Source organism: Capricornis sumatraensis, chromosome 2 (genome assembly GCF_032405125.1).
Source record: "Capricornis sumatraensis isolate serow.1 chromosome 2, serow.2, whole genome shotgun sequence".
NCBI classification, from domain to species: domain Eukaryota; kingdom Metazoa; phylum Chordata; class Mammalia; order Artiodactyla; family Bovidae; genus Capricornis; species Capricornis sumatraensis.
The window spans coordinates 59178375-59196812 of record NC_091070.1 but is presented as its reverse complement, the minus strand read 5'-3'; the positions used below and the strand labels follow the sequence as shown (position 1 = coordinate 59196812).

At 37.0% G+C, this 18438-nt stretch overlaps 1 protein-coding gene across 1 annotated transcript in view; it reads left to right on the top strand.

The window, feature by feature from the left end:
- Nucleotides 1–833: 833 nt before the first annotated feature.
- Nucleotides 834–18438, top strand: part of ATL1 (atlastin GTPase 1) — a 73188-nt gene continuing 55583 nt past the window's right edge. Inside the window, exon 1 of the mRNA XM_068992601.1 lies at nt 834–924. Within this exon, the coding sequence (XP_068848702.1) occupies nt 834–924 (91 nt within the window). The remainder of the gene's footprint in view (nt 925–18438) is intronic.

Sequence of the window (18438 nt, the reverse complement as noted above, 5' to 3'; positions counted from 1 at the left end):
CAACCTGCAGCCGGGAGAGGAGCGAAAGCACTGACAGCGCCTCACCGCCACCAGTCCCCGGACCACCATGGCCAAGAGCCGCAGGGACAGAAACAGTTGGGGTGAGTAGCATATGCTGACTTATGCAGCCTGCACAGGGACTGGCCCTCCGCTTTCGGCTTCTGGCAACGAGGAGGGCTGAGGGCTGCTCGGCGCCAGCGTCTAGGGCTGGGAGATGGCCACAGCCGAGCGGCTCCCAGTTGGGCTGGAGGAACCGTGGCCAAGCGGTACCCATGGAAGCAGCATCTCTCTCGCTGTGGGGCGAAGGGGCGAAGGCTGCAGCTACACGCAGGCCGCAGACGCCAGCCTTTCCCCCCGCCCCCATCCCCCATCCTCCTCCCAGCATTTGGACAGCGCCCACCCGGTCGCCTCAGGGGACTCGATGATTTATTTGGCTTTAGCTAAAGGAGGTTGGCAGGAAGGGGTGAGGCCGGGCAGGGGACTGTGGTGAGGGGCGTGGAGTGGAGAGCCCCCACCCCTTCCCCACGAGCTGCGAACTCGCTGGCCTCGCAGGGCTTGGACTCCTGGCTGGCGGGCAGCTTGGAACAATGAGGCGGAGCGCGCCGGGACCAGGTCTGGGCGTTGCAAACACGAGCGCCGCGGCGGGAGAAGGGGCGCCGCTGGGGAATCCCATAGCATCGCAGTACTCCCTGGGGTTGGGTAAGGAATTTGGGAGAAAGGGGGGTCAAAGTTGTGGTTTCCAGCCTTCTGCCCCACCCCAACCTGGTGCTCATTCAGGCCAGCGCTAAGGGTGGCATTGTTCTTAGGTTTTACCTTTTGGAGATATCGGGCTCATGATTCAGCACCAGGCCGAGGGGAGGGGGAAGGAGAGACTAGGCCCAGGGGGTTCACGCTGCCGCGAGTGGGTGGGCGGCGCTCACGCAGGCGGAGAAGAGAGAGTGCAGTGATTCAGGAGAAATCGCAGCCCCGCCCGCTCTGCTGCTCCAGACTCCGTAGTGTGGGCAGGTTGGGCTGCTTTTTCCTCTTTGGGCTCCCGACTTCCAGTCACAGTGCCAAACTCACTGCCATCTTCGGGCATTTTATTATCAGCACCAGAGCAGACTTCAGACCACTGTGGCATAGTGGGTAGAGGAATAGTGTTTGTTCATGAGCTTTGAATTGTTACTTGGAAAGTTAACATCCACTAGGAGTTCAGCGCTCTTTCACTGACTTTCTTCAGTGTCTCTGACAGCTCTTCTGTAACTGTCCATCAGATTGAGAGGTATAAATTTACATTTTAATTAGTTATTTTGGTTACCTTTTATGAAAATCGTATATCTTTCATCAAAAGATCCTATTTTCTCTTGCCTCTGATTGGTCACAGGACCAATTTAACTCCCAAATAAGCAAAGTCTACATTTGAGGGATTATCAGAGGTTTATGGTAGATGTGGGGGGCTGGCGCAGGGATATCTGTCTTTAGTTATCTGGGTTTAAGAGAAAGCAGTTCCATTTTCTGATATCTGATATCACCAAATCCCAGTTTTAGTAGCCATGACTATTGCAACGGCAGCTTTTGTTTGCTTCTTCTGAAATATGGGTAAACTTTTTCAGAACACTCCTTCTCCCTTTCCCTTGGCCTCCAAAATAGGAATTTTTTGAACGCTCACAGTTCAGGTGTGTATGTTCAAGTCAATTTTGGTCTTAATCTTTGTATACTCTTGACTCAACCCTATTAAGAGACAGGCATGTGAAAATTTATTCAGATGACTAAAATTTTTCTTCTTCAAGAAGCTTTGGATCATAATTTTTCAGTGTTTCCTTTGGTTACAAATTTCTCACATAGTGTTTTTTTTTCTTTCTTAGGAATGTGGTTCTCAAATGGGATTTGCATAAAAATCACATTGGGAACTTATTAGAAATGCAGATTCCCACATCTTCCAGCCAGAGCTTGAGCTTTTGAATCTGTGTCTGAAATAAGGTCTAGGAATCTGCCTTTCAGTTAGCATTTTAGGTTATTGAGAAGCAGATTATCTTTGGATGTTACTCTGAGAAACACTGTCCTATTTACATTTGATTGAAATGTATTCCAGACAGTTTATCCAGAAGTCATCTGAAGAGTTTTGAGTCAAGTGATGAATTAAAAAAAGAAATACCATAGTCACTATGTGTTCACCGGAAATTTCATAAAAAGAGATAGTGGAGTTGTGGACTCTTGTCTTTATGCTATGTGGAAATGCTTTACTACTCAGATATTTGTTTGCTGTCAAGTGTACATGGCATGACTTAGAAAATGTAGCATATGGAGTAGGAGATGTAAGTTTTCGGCAAATATGTTAGCCATGTCTGCCTTGATTTATCACCCGCATCTAGTACAGTGTGTAACATAATAGGCATTTAATAATAAAATAATAATAATAATAACTAGCATCATTGAGCTAATATGTGAAGTAGGTATTATAGTCCTCATTTACATATTAAAAGGCAAATAATAGAGCTAGGACTCCGACTCTGGCAGTTTGACTTCGGATCCTTTTGTCATTTCATTACCAGTATTTTGCTGAATGGATACTATTTTCTGCCATTTTTATACAATATTGTATAGAATTGTAGTTTTCAAGACACATTCATCTGCATCATTGTATTTGATTTTTAGCCTCTTAAGTTGTCAAGATATAGTCCCTGTTTACAGATTAAAAAACTGAGTCTTAGGTAGGTTAAATAACTTGGTGAAAGTGATAGAATATTTAGTATGTTTAAAAACTGAGATTAAAACCTAGAGTTGTCTTATATATTCTAAAGCATAATGCTTTGGAATGTTTTTATGTATAATGGGGCATGGTGTGAAGGCAATAGAGAAGACAGGCCCTCATAGAAGGCAGAGGTCTCCGATGAGGAAAAAAACACAGGTGATAGTTTAGAAAAGAAGACAGTAAACTGATCTTATCATCTAGCTAAATACATATTTTTCAGACAGATTAGAAATCATGGGGCAGAGGGGAAAGGTCAACTATCCAGAATTGGAAAATACAGGATTTCCAAGAAAAGTATAAGAGCGATACTTGGAAAATGTGTACAAGGGACCTAAAATTCAGATAAGGACCCTGTCGAACCAGTAACAGATATTATTTTTGTCTGAGTGATCAAAGACCTGTTAGGTCCTTATAAGGGTCATGGAGGCTAGAAAACAGAAACGCATCTCTGCTGACACCCAGAGTTGGGTGGTATTTGAGGATCATACCCATACGTATAAGGGAAGCAAGTCTGTGCTTCCAAAACTGAGAATCCCGCCACCTGTACCTGAACCTATACTGAACTAAAAGTTTGTATAAATTTAAGCATTTAAAAGTCAGTTCATAAAACGTTGGCATTATTATCCTTATCTTGATATATAAGGAATCTGAGATTCAGAGAGCATAACTTACCAGAGGTTCGATAATTTATGTTACATATCTAGGATTTAAATTTAGGGTTGTTTGTTTACCTGGTCCGAGTGATAAAGACAAGGAATTAAAATAGAATGCCAGTAGGTGCCACAACAAACCTGTGTAGGCTTAAGCTAGTATAAGAAATCAATGCTCTATAAACTTGATCTCCCTGAACTAGAAAAGAAGGCAAAGAATATGCCAGTGTGGAAGATAAAGGAGACAGATGAACATCAGAAACAGTAGCCCAGAAAGCAGTCTTTCGGGTTGGGTTTAGAGTTTATATACTCTCAGAAACAAAACAGAAGTGTATTCGTAGTTTATTTGTTTTTGTTAATTACAGCTGCTTAAAAACTTGGGATGCCACATGGAAACTTGAGTTTTTTGTATTTAACAAACTGTCAGTGCAATATTACTTTAGAAGAAGAATATTTGCAATAAAGTGTCCGCTAGTGTCAGCTTTTCCTGCCTCTAAATAAACTCAGCCTCACATTAAGTATGTTGGTGGTGGTTTAGTTGTAAAGTCCTGTCCACCTCTTGTGACCTCATGGACTGCAGCCTCCCAGGCTCCTCTGTCCATGGGATTCTCTAGGCAAGAATACTGGAGTGGGTTGCCATTTCCTTCTCCACACTCTTAAGTATAGGAAATGTCTATTTGTTGAAAATTAATTTTTAGGTTTTTGTTATTTAAGGAAAGGTTAAAAAAAATCTTGATTATAATAATTTCCAGATCTTTCTTTTCCAATTGGCTATATTCTATTTTCCTTGAAATGAGACTGTGTCTGTGTACTTACCTCATTTTCTATATACTTGTTCCTCCTGAAACAAAATAAAATTTCTTTTGGATCATACATGTTCTTCTCCTACAGATTCTCCCTTCCGCATTATTCTGACTTAATTTGCCTTCCGTATATCTTTTTCCATAACCATTTATATAGAAAGAGTTATACTTTACTTTTTATATATAAAAGTATATTATATACTTTTTAATGTATATATTATACTTTATATCTGCTTATCTTGTCTTGATGGCTCTTGGGTTATATCTTTGCTCCATTTCAAACTCTGCAGCCTTTATCTTCAGAAACCAGTGACTAGACTGTAAGTATAACCTGTGATCATCAGGAAAAAGATTGTGAGAAATTTTAGTAAAAAAAAAAATAGTTGGATATTTTAAAATTTAGAGGCTCTTTTACATAAAAATTATTCTATTAAAATATCTGTATATACAAAAGAAAAATGAAACATAGATGTTCAGTTTTAAAAAGTGTAACAGTGAATCCCCACTCCCAAGCTGAAAAAATAGAACTTTATCAGTATTTTTACACTACTCGTCAGCTGCTCCTTAATGGCAATATCTCCTTATAAATACTTTCATAAATTTGGTGTTTCCTATTTCCTGATCATTTTATATCAGGAATTTATATATATCATTTATATATATGTATATTTTGTGTAAATATTTGTATATATAACAGTCTATCACTAAATAATATATTAGCTTTACATTTTTAAGAACATAAAATAAATGAAGTTTATATTTTTTTCCACAAAGTATTTTGTTTACTTGGTATTATAATAGATGTGAAATTAAATCTCACTGTGGTTTGAATCTGTGTTCTGATTATCAATGAGGTATGAGTATATTTTCATACATTTATTAACCATTAGTATGTCCTTCTCTGTACCTGTTTGCCCTTTGCCAGTCTTTTGTCAGGTTATCTTTTTTTCCTTTTTCTATGTAAGTCCTTTGTTGTTTATTTGTCCTTTGCCACCTTGTGATGTGACTTTGTTCTCTTGATGGTATATTTCAGTAAATAATTTCATATTTAAAAATAGTCAAGTTAATATTTTCCTCTTTATGGTTTGTGCTCTTTGTATTTTAAGAAATCTTTCTCTATCTCAGTTATATAGTTTTCTCTTATATTTGGTTTTAAATTTTTACATGTCTCTTTTTCATTTTTTAAATTGTGGTAAAATACACATAACATAAAATTTACTCTCTTAACCATTTTCAAGTGTACAGTGGTACTAAGTTGTTATACCACCTCGACCACCATCCATCTCCAGAGTTCTTTTCATCTTGCAAAGCATCTGTATCCATTAAATACTAACTCTTCATTCCTTCTCTTCCCAGCTCCTGGCAACCACCATTCTACTTACTGCCTCTATGAGTGTTGACTACTCTCAGTATCTTAAGTGGAATCAAGTATCTATGTTTTTATGACTGGATTATTTCACTTAGTTTTATCTATGTTGTAGCATATGTCAGAATTTTCTTCCTTTTTAAAACTGACTAATGTTTCATTTGGGACTTCCCTGGTAGCGAATGTGCCTACAATGCAGGAGACCCTGGTTTGATTTCATTGACTATATATATATCACATTTTGATTACCCATTCATTTGTTAGGAAGCACTTGTGTTGCTTCCACATTTTATCATTTATAAATAATGCTGTTGTGAGCATGGGTGTTTATATATCTCTTTGAGACCCTGCTTTCAGTTCTTCAGACATATACCTAGAACTAGAACTGCTGAATCATATAGGAGTTAATAGTTTCAATTTCTCTGTGGAGCTACTGTGCTATATTCCACAGTGGCTGTGCCACGTTCCCATTAACAGTGCACAAGGATTTACTTCCTCTACATCCTCATCAACACTTGTCTTTTTGAATAGTAGCCATCCTGATAGGTGTGAGGTGGTATCTCATTGTGGTTTTTATTTGCATTTCATTTCCTAATTTCTCTTATTTCTCCTTCCATTCATTGGGTGTTTATGAGTATGCTGCTTAATTTCCACAAATTTGTGAATTTTCTAATTTTACTTCTGTTACTTATCTCTAACTTCATTCTACGGTGGATTGGAGAAAATATTTTATATGATATCTGTCTTTTAAAAATCTGCCAAGATTTAATTTGTGGTCTAACATATGATCTATCCTAGAGAATGTCCTATATGTACTTGAGAAGAATGTCTATTCTGTTTTTAGGTAGAATGTTCTGTATAAGTCTGTTAGATCTAGTTGATTTACTGTGTTCAAATTCTCTTTTCTGTTGCTTATCTTCTGTCTGATTGTTCAATCCATTATGAGTGTGGGGTATTGAAATCTCTAGCTTAACACTTCACGTATTTTGATGGCCTGTTATTAGATGTATACATTTTTGTAATTGTTATTCCTTCTTACTGTAATGAACCTTTTATTAATGTATACTGTCCTTCTTTGTTTCTTTAAAACTTTTTCAGTTAAACTCTATTTTGTCTGTATATTAATATAGTCACCCCTGTTCTCCTTTGCTTACTGGAAACATAAAATATCTTTTTCCATCCTTTCACTTTCAACTTGTTTATGTCTTTGGATTTAAAGTGAATCTCTTATAGACAATGCAGAGTTGAATCATGTTTTTTAATCCATTATACCACTGTCTTTTGATTAGAGAGCATAATCCATATATATTTAACATTACTCACAGATAAGAAGAAAGTGGGGAAAACCACTAGACCACTCAGGTATGACCTAATTCAAATCCCTTATGATTATACAGTGGAGGTGAGAAATAGGTTTAAGGGACTAAATCTGATAGACAGAGTGCTTGATGAACTATGGACGGAGGTTCATGACATTGTACAGGAGAAAGGGATCAAGACCATCCCCAAGAAAGAGAAATGCAAAAGAGCAAAATGGCTGTCTGAGGAGGTCTTACAAATAGCTGTGAAAAGAAGAGAAGCAAAAAGCAAAGGAGAAAACGAAAGATATACCCATTTGAATGCAGATTCCAAAGACTAGCAAGGAGAGATAAGAAAGCCTTCCTCAATGATCAGTGCAAGGAAATAGAGGAAAACAATAGAATAGGAAAGACTAGAGATCTCTTCAAGAAAATTAGAGATACGAAGGGAACATTTCATGCAAAGATGGGCTCAATAAAGGACAGAAATGGTATGAACCTAAGAGAAGCAGAAGATATTAAGAAGAGGTGGCAAGAATACACAGAACTATACAAAAAAGATCTTTACGACCCAGATAATCACAATGGTGTGATCACTCACCTAGAGCCAGACATCCTGGAATGTGAAGTCAAGTGAGCCTTAGGAAGTATCACTACGAACAAAGCTAGTGAAGATGATGGAATTCCAGTTGAGCTATTTCAAATCCTAAAAGATGATGCTGTGAAAGTGCTGCATTCAATATGTCAGCAAATTTGGAAAAATCAGCAGTGGCCACAATACTGGAAAAGGTCAGTTTTCATTCCAATCCCAAAGAAAGGCAATGCCAAAGAATGCTCAAACTACCACATAGCTGCACTCATCTCACACGCTAGTAAAGTAATGCTCAAAATTCTCCAAGTCAGGCCTGGAATCAGTAATACGTGAACTGTGAACTTCCAGATGTTCAAGCTGGTTTTAGAAAAAGCAGAGGAACCAGAGATCAAATTGCCAACATCCGCTGAATCATCGAAAAAGCAAGAGTTCCAGAAAAACATCTATTTCTGCTTTATTGACTATGCCAAAGCCTTTGACTGTGTGGATCACAATAAACTGTGGAAAATTCTGAAAGAGATGGGAATACCAGACCATCTGACCTGCCTTCTGAGAAACCTGTATGCAGGTCAGAAAGTGACAGTTAGAACTGGACATGGAACAACAGACTGGTTCCCAATAGGAAAAGGAGTACGTCAAGGCTGTATATTGTCACCCTGCTTATTTAACTTATATGCAGAGTACATCATGAGATATGGTGAGCTGGAAAGTGAAGCACAAGCTGTAATCAAGATTGCCAGGAGAAATACCGATAACCTCAGATATGCAGATGACACCAACCTTATGGCAGAAAGTGAAGAGGAACTAAAGAGCCTCTTGATCAAAGTGAGAGAGGAGAGTGAAAAAGTTGACTTAAAGCTCAACATTGAGAAAACTAAGATCATGGCATCTGGTCCCATCACTTCATGGCAAATAGATGGAGAAACAGTGGAAACAGTGGCTGACTTTTTTTGGGGGGGCTCCAAAATCACTGCAGATGGTGATTGCAGCCATGAAATTAAAAGACACTTACTCCTTGGAAGAAAAGCTAGGACTAACCTAGAAAGCATATTAAAAAGCAGAGAGAGACATTACTTTGTCAGGGTCCGTCTAATGAAGGCTATGGTTTTTCCAGTGGTCATGTATGGATGTGAGAGTTGGACTATAAAGAAAGCTGAGCGCCGAAGAATTGATGCTTTTGAACTGTGGTGTTGGAGAAGACTCTTGAGAGTCCCCTGGACTGCAAGGAGATCCAACCAGTCCATCCTAAAGGAGCTCAGTCCTGGGTGTTCATTGAAAGGACTGATGTTGAAGCTGAAACTCCAATACTTTGGCCACCTGATGTGAAGAGCTGACTCATTTGAAAAGACCCTGATGTTGGGAAAGATTGAGGGCAGGAGGAGAAGGGGACGACAGAGGATGAGATGGTTAGATGGCATCACTGACTCGATGGACATGAGTTTGGGTAAATTCCGGAAGTTGGTGATGGACAGGGAGGCCTGGTATGCTGAGGTTCATGGGGTCACAAAGAGTTGGATACGACTGAGTGACTGAACTGAACTGAAATGATAAGGAAGAATTTACTTCTATCATATTGCTATTTGGTTTCTATATGCCTGATATCATTTTTTGTTCTTTATTTTTAGCTTTTGGTGTTCAAGTTTTTTGGAAAGCCCCATTGGAATTTTTTACATTAAAATTGCATCCAATTTGTAGATTAATTTGATAGAATCAAGATTTTTTACTATATTAAATATTCCCATCCATGGCATATTTCTTCATTTATTTAACTTCTGTTTCTTGATATATTGCAGTAGTTTTAAAACTTTACTTGAAGGGCTTGCTTGTCATTTGTTATTATAGTTTTATTCTTTTATTTTTTGTCATTATGAATTTTCCCCTACTATAATCATCACTCAGTATCTGTGGGGGATTGGTTCCAGGAGCGTCTGTAGAAGCCAAAATCCACAGATGCTCAAGTCCCATCGTCTGCCTTTCATATTTGTGGGTTCTGCTTAGACACAGTCAGCCAACCTTGAATTGTAAAGATAGCACATGATTCACAGTTAGTTGAATCCATGGATGAAGAGCTTCCCAGTATGGAGAGCCAACTGTGTACTCATTGAAAAAAAACCCATGTAAAAGTAGACCTGCACAGTTCAAACCTGTGTTGTTGGTATCAGTTGTGTGTGTGTGTGTGTGTGTGTGTGTGTATGGCTATTAATAGTATATAAGATGCATTCGATCTTTACATATTCATCTTATATCTAGCAATCTTGCTAAACTTTCATATTAGTTCAACTAAATTGCCTTTTGATTTTTTAGGATTTTGTACAGAAAAAACCTATCATTTGCAGTTGTTATTGTGTCATTCATTCCTTTTTAATCTTTGTCTTTTATGTATTTTTCTTGTCTTAATCAGATTAAGAATGTTCTCTTTTATTCCTAAGGAATATTTTTAAGAAATCATCACTGGATATTGAATTATAATCACTACTTTTCTTTAATTATTGAGATAATCATATGACTTTTATCTTTAATTTTTAAATATGTTTAATTATATTAAAAGATCTTCTTTGTTGAACTGATCTTGCATTCCTGGAATAAACCCAAGTTAGGCATATTGTGTTACCTTTTTTAATACATTGCTGGATTTGCTAATCTTTTAATGTTATATCCAAACATGTTTACAACTAATTTTTTTTTTATTCTTTCCTTGTCTGCTTTGATATCAAGGTTATAGTAACTTTATAAAATGAGAAGGGGAAATTTTTTCCTTTTCTTTTTGATTCTCTGGAAGCATTTATATGAGATTGGTGGTTTAGGGTGGTAGTTTAGTCGCTAAGTTGTGTCCAACTCTTGCAACCCCATGGACTGTAGCCTGCAAGGTTCCTCTTGTCCATGGGATTTCCCTGGCAAGAATAGTGGAGTTGATTGCCATTTCCTTCTCCATAGGATCTTCCCAATTAAACCCTGGTCTCCTGTATTTGCAGGCAGATTCTTTACAGACTAAGCCACCAGGAAAGCCTGTATGAGATTAGAAGGACCCAGTTTAGGAAAACTAGTCTATTAAACCATCTGGACCTGCTGTCTTCTTTATAGTAAGATTTTGAACTATTGATTCAACTTCCATATTGGTTATAGAACAAATAAAACTTTCTGTTTGTTTTTGAGTCAGATTTAATAATTTGCATTTTTCTTGGAATCTGTCCATTTTGGCAACTTGCATGAGGTTGTTTTTAATTCTCTGTTATTTTCCCTGCTTAATTTTAATCTGTTATTTTCCTCATTGTATTCTTTGTTGTTAATTTCTCCTTTTTTCTTTTTATATTTACCTAGTTTTTGTGCATCTCTCTCAATTCCATCTTGTACTTTCTTTGATTTCATTCTGTATTTTCTCTTTAGCTTAACAAGTTGGATACTAAGCTCATTTATTTTGAGCTTGTCTTCTTTTTCTAATGTATGCATTTAGGGCTATCGATTTTTGCTAAATATAAATTTTGCTGCATCCTACATATATTGAGATACAGTAGATTCATTTTCAATCAGTTTGAAGTATTTTAAATGTTCACAGTGATTTCTTTCTTTAGCTATGACTATATAGAAAGTACATTTTTGTTATTAATTTCAAACTTAATTTTATTCTAGTCAGAGTATATGTTGTGCAGTAGCACCACTTTCTGTGGTGATAGAAACATTCTGTTGGGTTGGCCCAAAAGTTTCTTTAGTTTAAAGTAAAAATAAAAGACAAATTTTTCATTTTCACCAAGAACTTCATTGAAGTTTTGTTCCACTGCCTTCTGCCATTTTTCAGGCGGTTTCATAATTCTCTTCCTAAAACATCTTTTGAGCAAAGAACCAATCTAGGTGATTTTTATGGTCTTCCGGGAAATTGAACTTTTTTTCCACAAAGAGAATTTTGTAAAGACCAAAATAAATGGACATCCACAGGTGCAATGTCTGATGAATATGATGGACGAATCAGAACTTCCCAGCCAAGCTGTAACAGTTTTTGCCTGGTCATCAAAGAAATATGTGATCTTACATTGTACTGATGGAAGATTATGTGTTTTCTGTTGACTAATTCCAGATACTTTTCGTCAAGTGCTGCTTTCAGCAGGTGTAAATGAGAGCAGCCCTTGTTGGAATTAATCTTTTGGTTTTCCAAAAGGTCTGTATAGTCAAGACTATGGTCTTTCCAGTAGTCATATATGGTTGGGAGAGCTGGACCATAAGGAAGGCAGAGTGCCAAAGCATTGATGCTTTCAAACTGTGGTGCTAGAGAAGACTGTTGTGAGTCCCTTGGACAGCAATGAGATCAAACCAGTCAATCTTAAAGGAAATCAACCCTGAATACTCATTGGAAGGACTGGAGCTGAAGCTCTAGTACTTTGGCCACCTGATGCGAACAGTTGACTCATTGGAAAAGACCTGGTTGCTGGGAAAGATTGAAGGCAGAAGGAGAAGAGGGTGACAGAGGTGAGATGGTTGGATGGCATCACTGATGCAATGGACATGAACTTGGGCAAACTCTAGGAGATGGTGAGGGACAGGGAAGCTTGGCATACTACAGTCCATGGGATCGCAGAGAGTCAGACATGACTTGGCAACTGAACAACAGCAGTAAAGAGCTCGTAATAGAGGACTCCCTTCCAATTCCACCATATACACATCACCTTGGATGAAGACTGGCCTTTTCTGTGGTTGGTGGTACTTCATTTCACTTGCCCCACAATCTCTTCCATTCCACATGATTGTTCAGTATCCACTTTTCATTGCATGTCACAATTTAAAAACAGAACTTTTCATTATGTTTTAGTAGAGAATTACATGAGGCAATATGGTCAAGAAGATTGCTTAACTCATGTGGAACCCAAACATCAAAGTGAGTAACATAACATAACCAAGCTGGTGCAAATGATTTTCAGCACTTGATTTGGGTATTTTGAGTGTGTCAGCTATCTCCCAAGTGGTATAATTGATTGTTCTCAATTTATATCTTGATTCATTTTTTGTCAAATTGTTGATGCCCATCTGAAGAGAAATCTCCAGCACAAAAACATATTTGATCAGTCACAGCACCTACTCTGTATACTGCACAAATCTTTTTTTGCATTTCAGTTTTGTTTTTACCTTTCTTATAACAATAAAGCAAGATATGCTGAAAAAACTGCTTTTTTCTTCCATCTTCAGTATTAAAATGGCTACACAAAAATTCATCAATTTTTGATTTTGTTTAAATGCACACTGATATGACTACTATCATAATACAGTCTAACAAAATTGTCTTGAATGAAGTTAAAGACAAGTGCTGCTAGAGCTGTCTTACAGAAAAAAACCAAACAGATCTTTTGGCCAGCCCAATATATCTGTACTATCCAATGTGGTAACTTCTAGCCATATGTGTCTTTTGAGCATTTGAAGTATGGCCAGTGAGAATAAGAACCACACACTTTGTTTTTATTTAATTTTAATTAATTTAACTTAGTCATATGTGATTAGTGGCTGCAATATTGGGCATTTTGGATTCATAGAATAGCTGGTTGTGAACTTTGTTGAAACTTGTTTTTTGTCCTACTACATGTTTAATTTTTAGAAATACTCCTTGTAAGTTTGAATAGCACTTTTTGTTTACTAATTGTTGATGCAGTGTGCTATGTATGTTGATTAGCTCAGGCTTGTTAAATGTATTGCTTATATCTTCCAAACTCTTAACTGATTTCTGGACTGCTTGATCTACCAGATACTGATATCTGATAGGTACTTTAAAATTATGAAAGATGTTTTAAGCTGTGACAGTAGATTTGTCAATTTTCTCTTAATAGTCTCTTAAGCTTTGTTTATGGATCTTGAGCTAAGTTGTTAGGTGTACACACATGTGGAGTTGTTACATCTTCCTGATGAATTGAGCCTTTTATTTTTATATAGTGAACTTCTTTCTCCTGAGTAATACTTTTTGCCCAAAGGCTATTTTGTCTGATATTAATATAGATCTTCATATGTCTTTTGCTGATTTAGTTTATGGGCTTACTGAACAGGAGTGGCTGGTGTAGGAGGCTGGCTGACATTCACAAAATGAGTCAGTCACTTTGTCCATCTGATTTTTGAGAACCTCCTCTAGCAGCAAATGCCCTTTTTTGAGCATTCACATGGGACCAAATATTCATATACTCCATGCCCATTCCAAAGGTCCAGGCATATATTTCTTCAAAGTACCTTCAAAATGTTGGGAACTCTCTGTGTGAATTGGTGCAGTTCTGTTCCTTTGAGATATGCTGCAAGCCTCATAGGTACTCTTTGCTCACATATCTGTCCACTCTGTTAGAAGATAGTAAAAGGTTTCTTCTTCACTCTTGCCTCCAAATGTCATGAGTGTCTTTCATGGGCAAAATCTAAACCAGAATCCAGCTAAGAAGAAATTGTAAGAATTGTAGTACTATAGTTTCCACACTTCCAGTGTCTGCCATATAGAGAAGAGCTTAGAATGGTGGAGATAGACCTGAGGATGACACAGATGATGTTCAGCAGAAGGAGTAACCACCCATTTTCAAAATAGCTGACTCAGAGATGATTAAAGGGTGAGACAGTTCCTTAGAAACCACATAGTAAAACTGCATGTGGATTTGTTTGTTTTCTTTCATTGGAATTAACACTTCCCATCTGCTTTTTTCCTTAAAATATGTGAACATATTTTCTCATGATTAGGTATTTTTCTATAACATGCTTTCAGATGGCTCCATATTCTGCAGAGTATAGCTGTGGCATAATTTATTTACAATACCCTAGAGTTAGAGATTTAGATTGTTTCCAATTTTTTGTTAAATAAATAATGCTGTAATGAACCTTTATGTAGATAAATACATATGCACAATCCTGACATTAATTTCCTTAGGATAAATTCCTAGAAACTGAATTGTTTCATTAAAGAGTATGTATAGTTTTTAGTGTTTTTTAATGTTCTTAATTCTGAGTGTATATATTTTTTAACCATTGAAAGTTATAAAGGCAGAATGTTTATCTGTTTTTATTTTTTAGATTCTCCTTTTAATTAGCGTTTCTTCAGTTACTGAGAAGACTGAACTTTTTCCCCCTATGTCTATTAACCATTCATTTTTCTTTTTTTTTTTCATTTTTCTTTTTTGTTGTCCTCCAGTCGCTAAGTCGTGTCTGACTCTGCAATCCCATGAACTGCAGCATGCCAGGCTTCCCTGTCCTTCGCTATCTCCTGGAGTTGCTCAAACTCATGTCCACTGAGTCAGTGAGGCCATCCAACTATCTCATCCTCTGTCACCCCTTTCTCCTTTTGCTTTCAATCTTTCCCATCAGCAGGGTCTTTTCCAATGAGTTTGTTCTTCACATCAGGTGGCCAAAGTATTGAAGCTTCAGCTTCAGCACCAGTCCTTCCAGTAAATATTCAGGGTTGATTTCCTTTAGGATTGAAGTCTTTTCATGTACATACATGAATATATGAAATACATGTGTATATATAGTTTATATGTATATATACATAAAATGCCCTAATCACAATGGCATTGTTCTTCTAGAGACATTACTGTTTATGGAATGCTTTTGGATTCAGTAAAAATAAACAGCCTGCTAAATAATTTGTTTCATCGAAGCTCTGAAGTTGCAGGAGCTGCATTATTCCTTGTAACCTCATCCTCAAATGTGTTGTTAATAGCAGAACAATTTGAGAATCTGCATAGTAGTGTTTTGTGGTCTGTTATGTGTAATCATCTCATTGTAACTTAAATCTCTACTCTTGCTGAAACAATCTTAAAATTCATTTTATGAGTTAATTTGTGTTTGTTTCTTCAACTCCATTTGTCCCTTTCTGAGTAAATATCCTTTGGCCATGTTTTTGGAAGTCAGTCTCAGGTGCTCATTCAAATGTTTCCTCTGTCACTCTTCAACTTCTACTGTTCGAAAAGATTTAATAGTTTAAGAAGAAGCAATATTTCCTTCTAATTTCAGTTGCCAAGAGACAGTTTCCTAGGTGCTATGTCTTTTCTCTATAAAAGCTTCAATATACTCAGAGTTAGTCATCTTTCGGGGTTTGATTTTTGCTGGAGAGATGAAGTATAGAGTTTACAATTAAAATTAGAAATACACACCACAGCATTTTCAGTATATTGAAATGATTATTCTCTATAAGTTTTTGAAGTTCCTTTTCAACATATCTTAATTCAGTAGCTGAGTGGCCAGCTTCCATTGATTTAAAACATCACATAGAACAGAAAAGTCCCTAAAACCCCTTTACTGAGTATAAGATTCAATATGTAAAAAGGTGAAATGATATATATTTTTTGGTTCTCTCCTTGTAAGCTGTACATTTGTATTATTCATAGTAAATGCTGATTCCCATCTGATTTGCTTCTGACCTGTTTTCTGCCTTTTAAAGATTTACATAGTGCTCTGAATTGAAACTAAGCTTAGTTTAGCAAAACATATTTGAGAGGGTTAAAATCTGGTGCTAAAGAGACTTGGCATATATTCCAGAGGACTTTTGAATTCTTGCAGAGCAAGGATAATATTTATTGCTTAAAGTATAGTTGTGAATAATAAATCAAGCGTAAAACTGTTGTTCTTGCTTATACTATATACTCTAATAGCTTTTGGTTATTTTCTATCAAATTCATAAAAATGTTTATTGAGTACCTACTATGTAAGCTTCTGTTAAACAAGTTTTTACGAAACGTAAGACAGTGTCTGCTCTCCAGATATTTTCAATCTGTTTTCAATTTTGACCTCTTTTTTTCTTTCACAGGAACAAGTTTTTCTAAACAGTTTTTTAAATATTTTGAGACATAATTCATATGCCATATAATTCACTTGTTTAAAGATGTGTAATTCAGTGGCTTTTTAGTGTATCCAGAGCTATTCCTTCATTACCACAATTTTAGAACATTTCATTAGCCCCCCAAAGAAAATTTGTACCTCTTAGACATCACCCCCTAATCTGCTTCCACTCCTAGGCAACCACTAAACCACTTTCTGTCTCTGTAGACTTGCCTCTTCTGGACATTTCATATAAATGGAATCATAGAGTATGTGGTCCTTTGTGACTGGGTTCCTTCATTTAACATTGTGTTTTCAAGGTTCATCCATGTTTTAGCCTTTTTTATTGGTGAATAATATTTCATTGTATGGGTATCCACACTTTTTGGATCCATTTATCAGTTGGTAGACATCTGGGTTATAGCCTATCTGAATAGTTTTATATGTAGATGTTGATTACCATTAATATATATATCTAGATTGTACAGTAGGTTTCAGCTAGGGAGTCCTTAACTTTAGATGAGATACAAACTAATGATTATATATTTATGACTACACAGATTCATTTCTGTTAATAACAAAATATTCCTGTATTTTTAAAAGTTTCCTAACCAAAAAGGAATATTTTATATGGCATTTGGCTTACATTGTAATGAGACATTTTCCTGTAAACTGCCTCATTATTTTAAAGTCACAACTCAGGTATTTATTTTATTTTACAGCATGCTTACATCACACTTAATATATAATCTCCTTCCTCTTCAGTAAGCCTACTGGTAGCTCTTCAAAGACCTTGGACATCTAAACTGCAAGTTCAAAGTTATATATCACATCCACACCTACACGTTAGAGAGGATAATCATGTACAAACATCCACTGATGCCTTTTCTCTTTCTCTCACCCCCAATATCCACTCTGTCCAAGATCCTTTCAGATCTAAACTTGTCTTATTTTGCATAATCTGGCCCTTCATACCTTCCCAAGCTGCTGCCTATAGCTAGCTATACACTCTTTGCCGTTCCTCAAACATGCCAAACACACTCTCCTGAACACTTTTTTCCCCAAATGATACCATACTATAGAATACACACTGTTTTATACCTTGAATTGTTTTATCATAATATACATTGGCAACTGTTTCAAATGAGTTTCTTTATTCTTTATAACTACCTTATACTTCATAGACAAATGAATCATAGTTTATTAATTAGTCCCATGTTGATGGTGATTAACATTGCTTCTGGTATTTTGAATATGTATGAGTCTGTCTGCAGGATGAATTCTTTGAAATGGCATTGCTGGGTCAAGGAGAATGTATATTTGTATTTTTGATAATTATGTGTCAAATTGCTGCCTGAAGATGCTATGTCCATTTAAATTCCCACCTGCAGTATCTGAGAATATAGATTCACATTATTCCAGTTAATGAAAGGAATTATCTCTGAACTTTATAAATCTATTATATAAAAATGTATCAATATATTTTTCACTTTTCATTTGCATGAGAATGAATCGCTTGATGAAAGTGAAAGAGGAGAGTGAAAAAGTTGGCTTAAAGCTCAACATTCAGAAAACTAAGATGATGGCATCTGGTCCCATCACTTTATGGCAAATAGATGGGGAAACAGTGGACACGGTGGCTGACTTTATTTTTCTGGGCTCCAAAATCACTGCAGATGGTGACCGCAGCCATGAAATTACAAGACGCTTACTCCTTGGAAGAAAAGTTATGATCAACCTAGACAGCATATTAAAAAGCAGAGACATCACCTTGCCAACAAAAGCTGTGTCAAGGCTGTGGTTTTTCCAGTAGTCATGTATGAATGTGAGAGTTGGACTGTAAAGAAGGCTGAGCACCGAAGAATTGATGCTTTTGAACTGTGGTGTTGGAGAAGACTCTTGAGAGTCCCTTGGACTGCAAGGAGATTCAGCCAGTCTATCCTAAAGGAGATCAGTCCTGGGTGTTCATTGGAAGGACTGATGGTGAAGCTGAAACTCCAATACTTTGGCCACCTGACGCGAAGAGCTGACTCATTTGAAAAGACCCTGATGCTGGGAAAGATTGAGGGCAGGAGGAGAAGGGGACGACAGAGGATGAGATGGTTAGATGGCATCACCGACTTGATGGACATGGGTATGGGTGGACTCCGGGAGTTGCTGATGGACAGGGAGGCCCGGTGTGCTGCTATTCATGGGGTCGCAAAGAGTTGGACAAGACTGAGCGACTGAACTGAATATCTT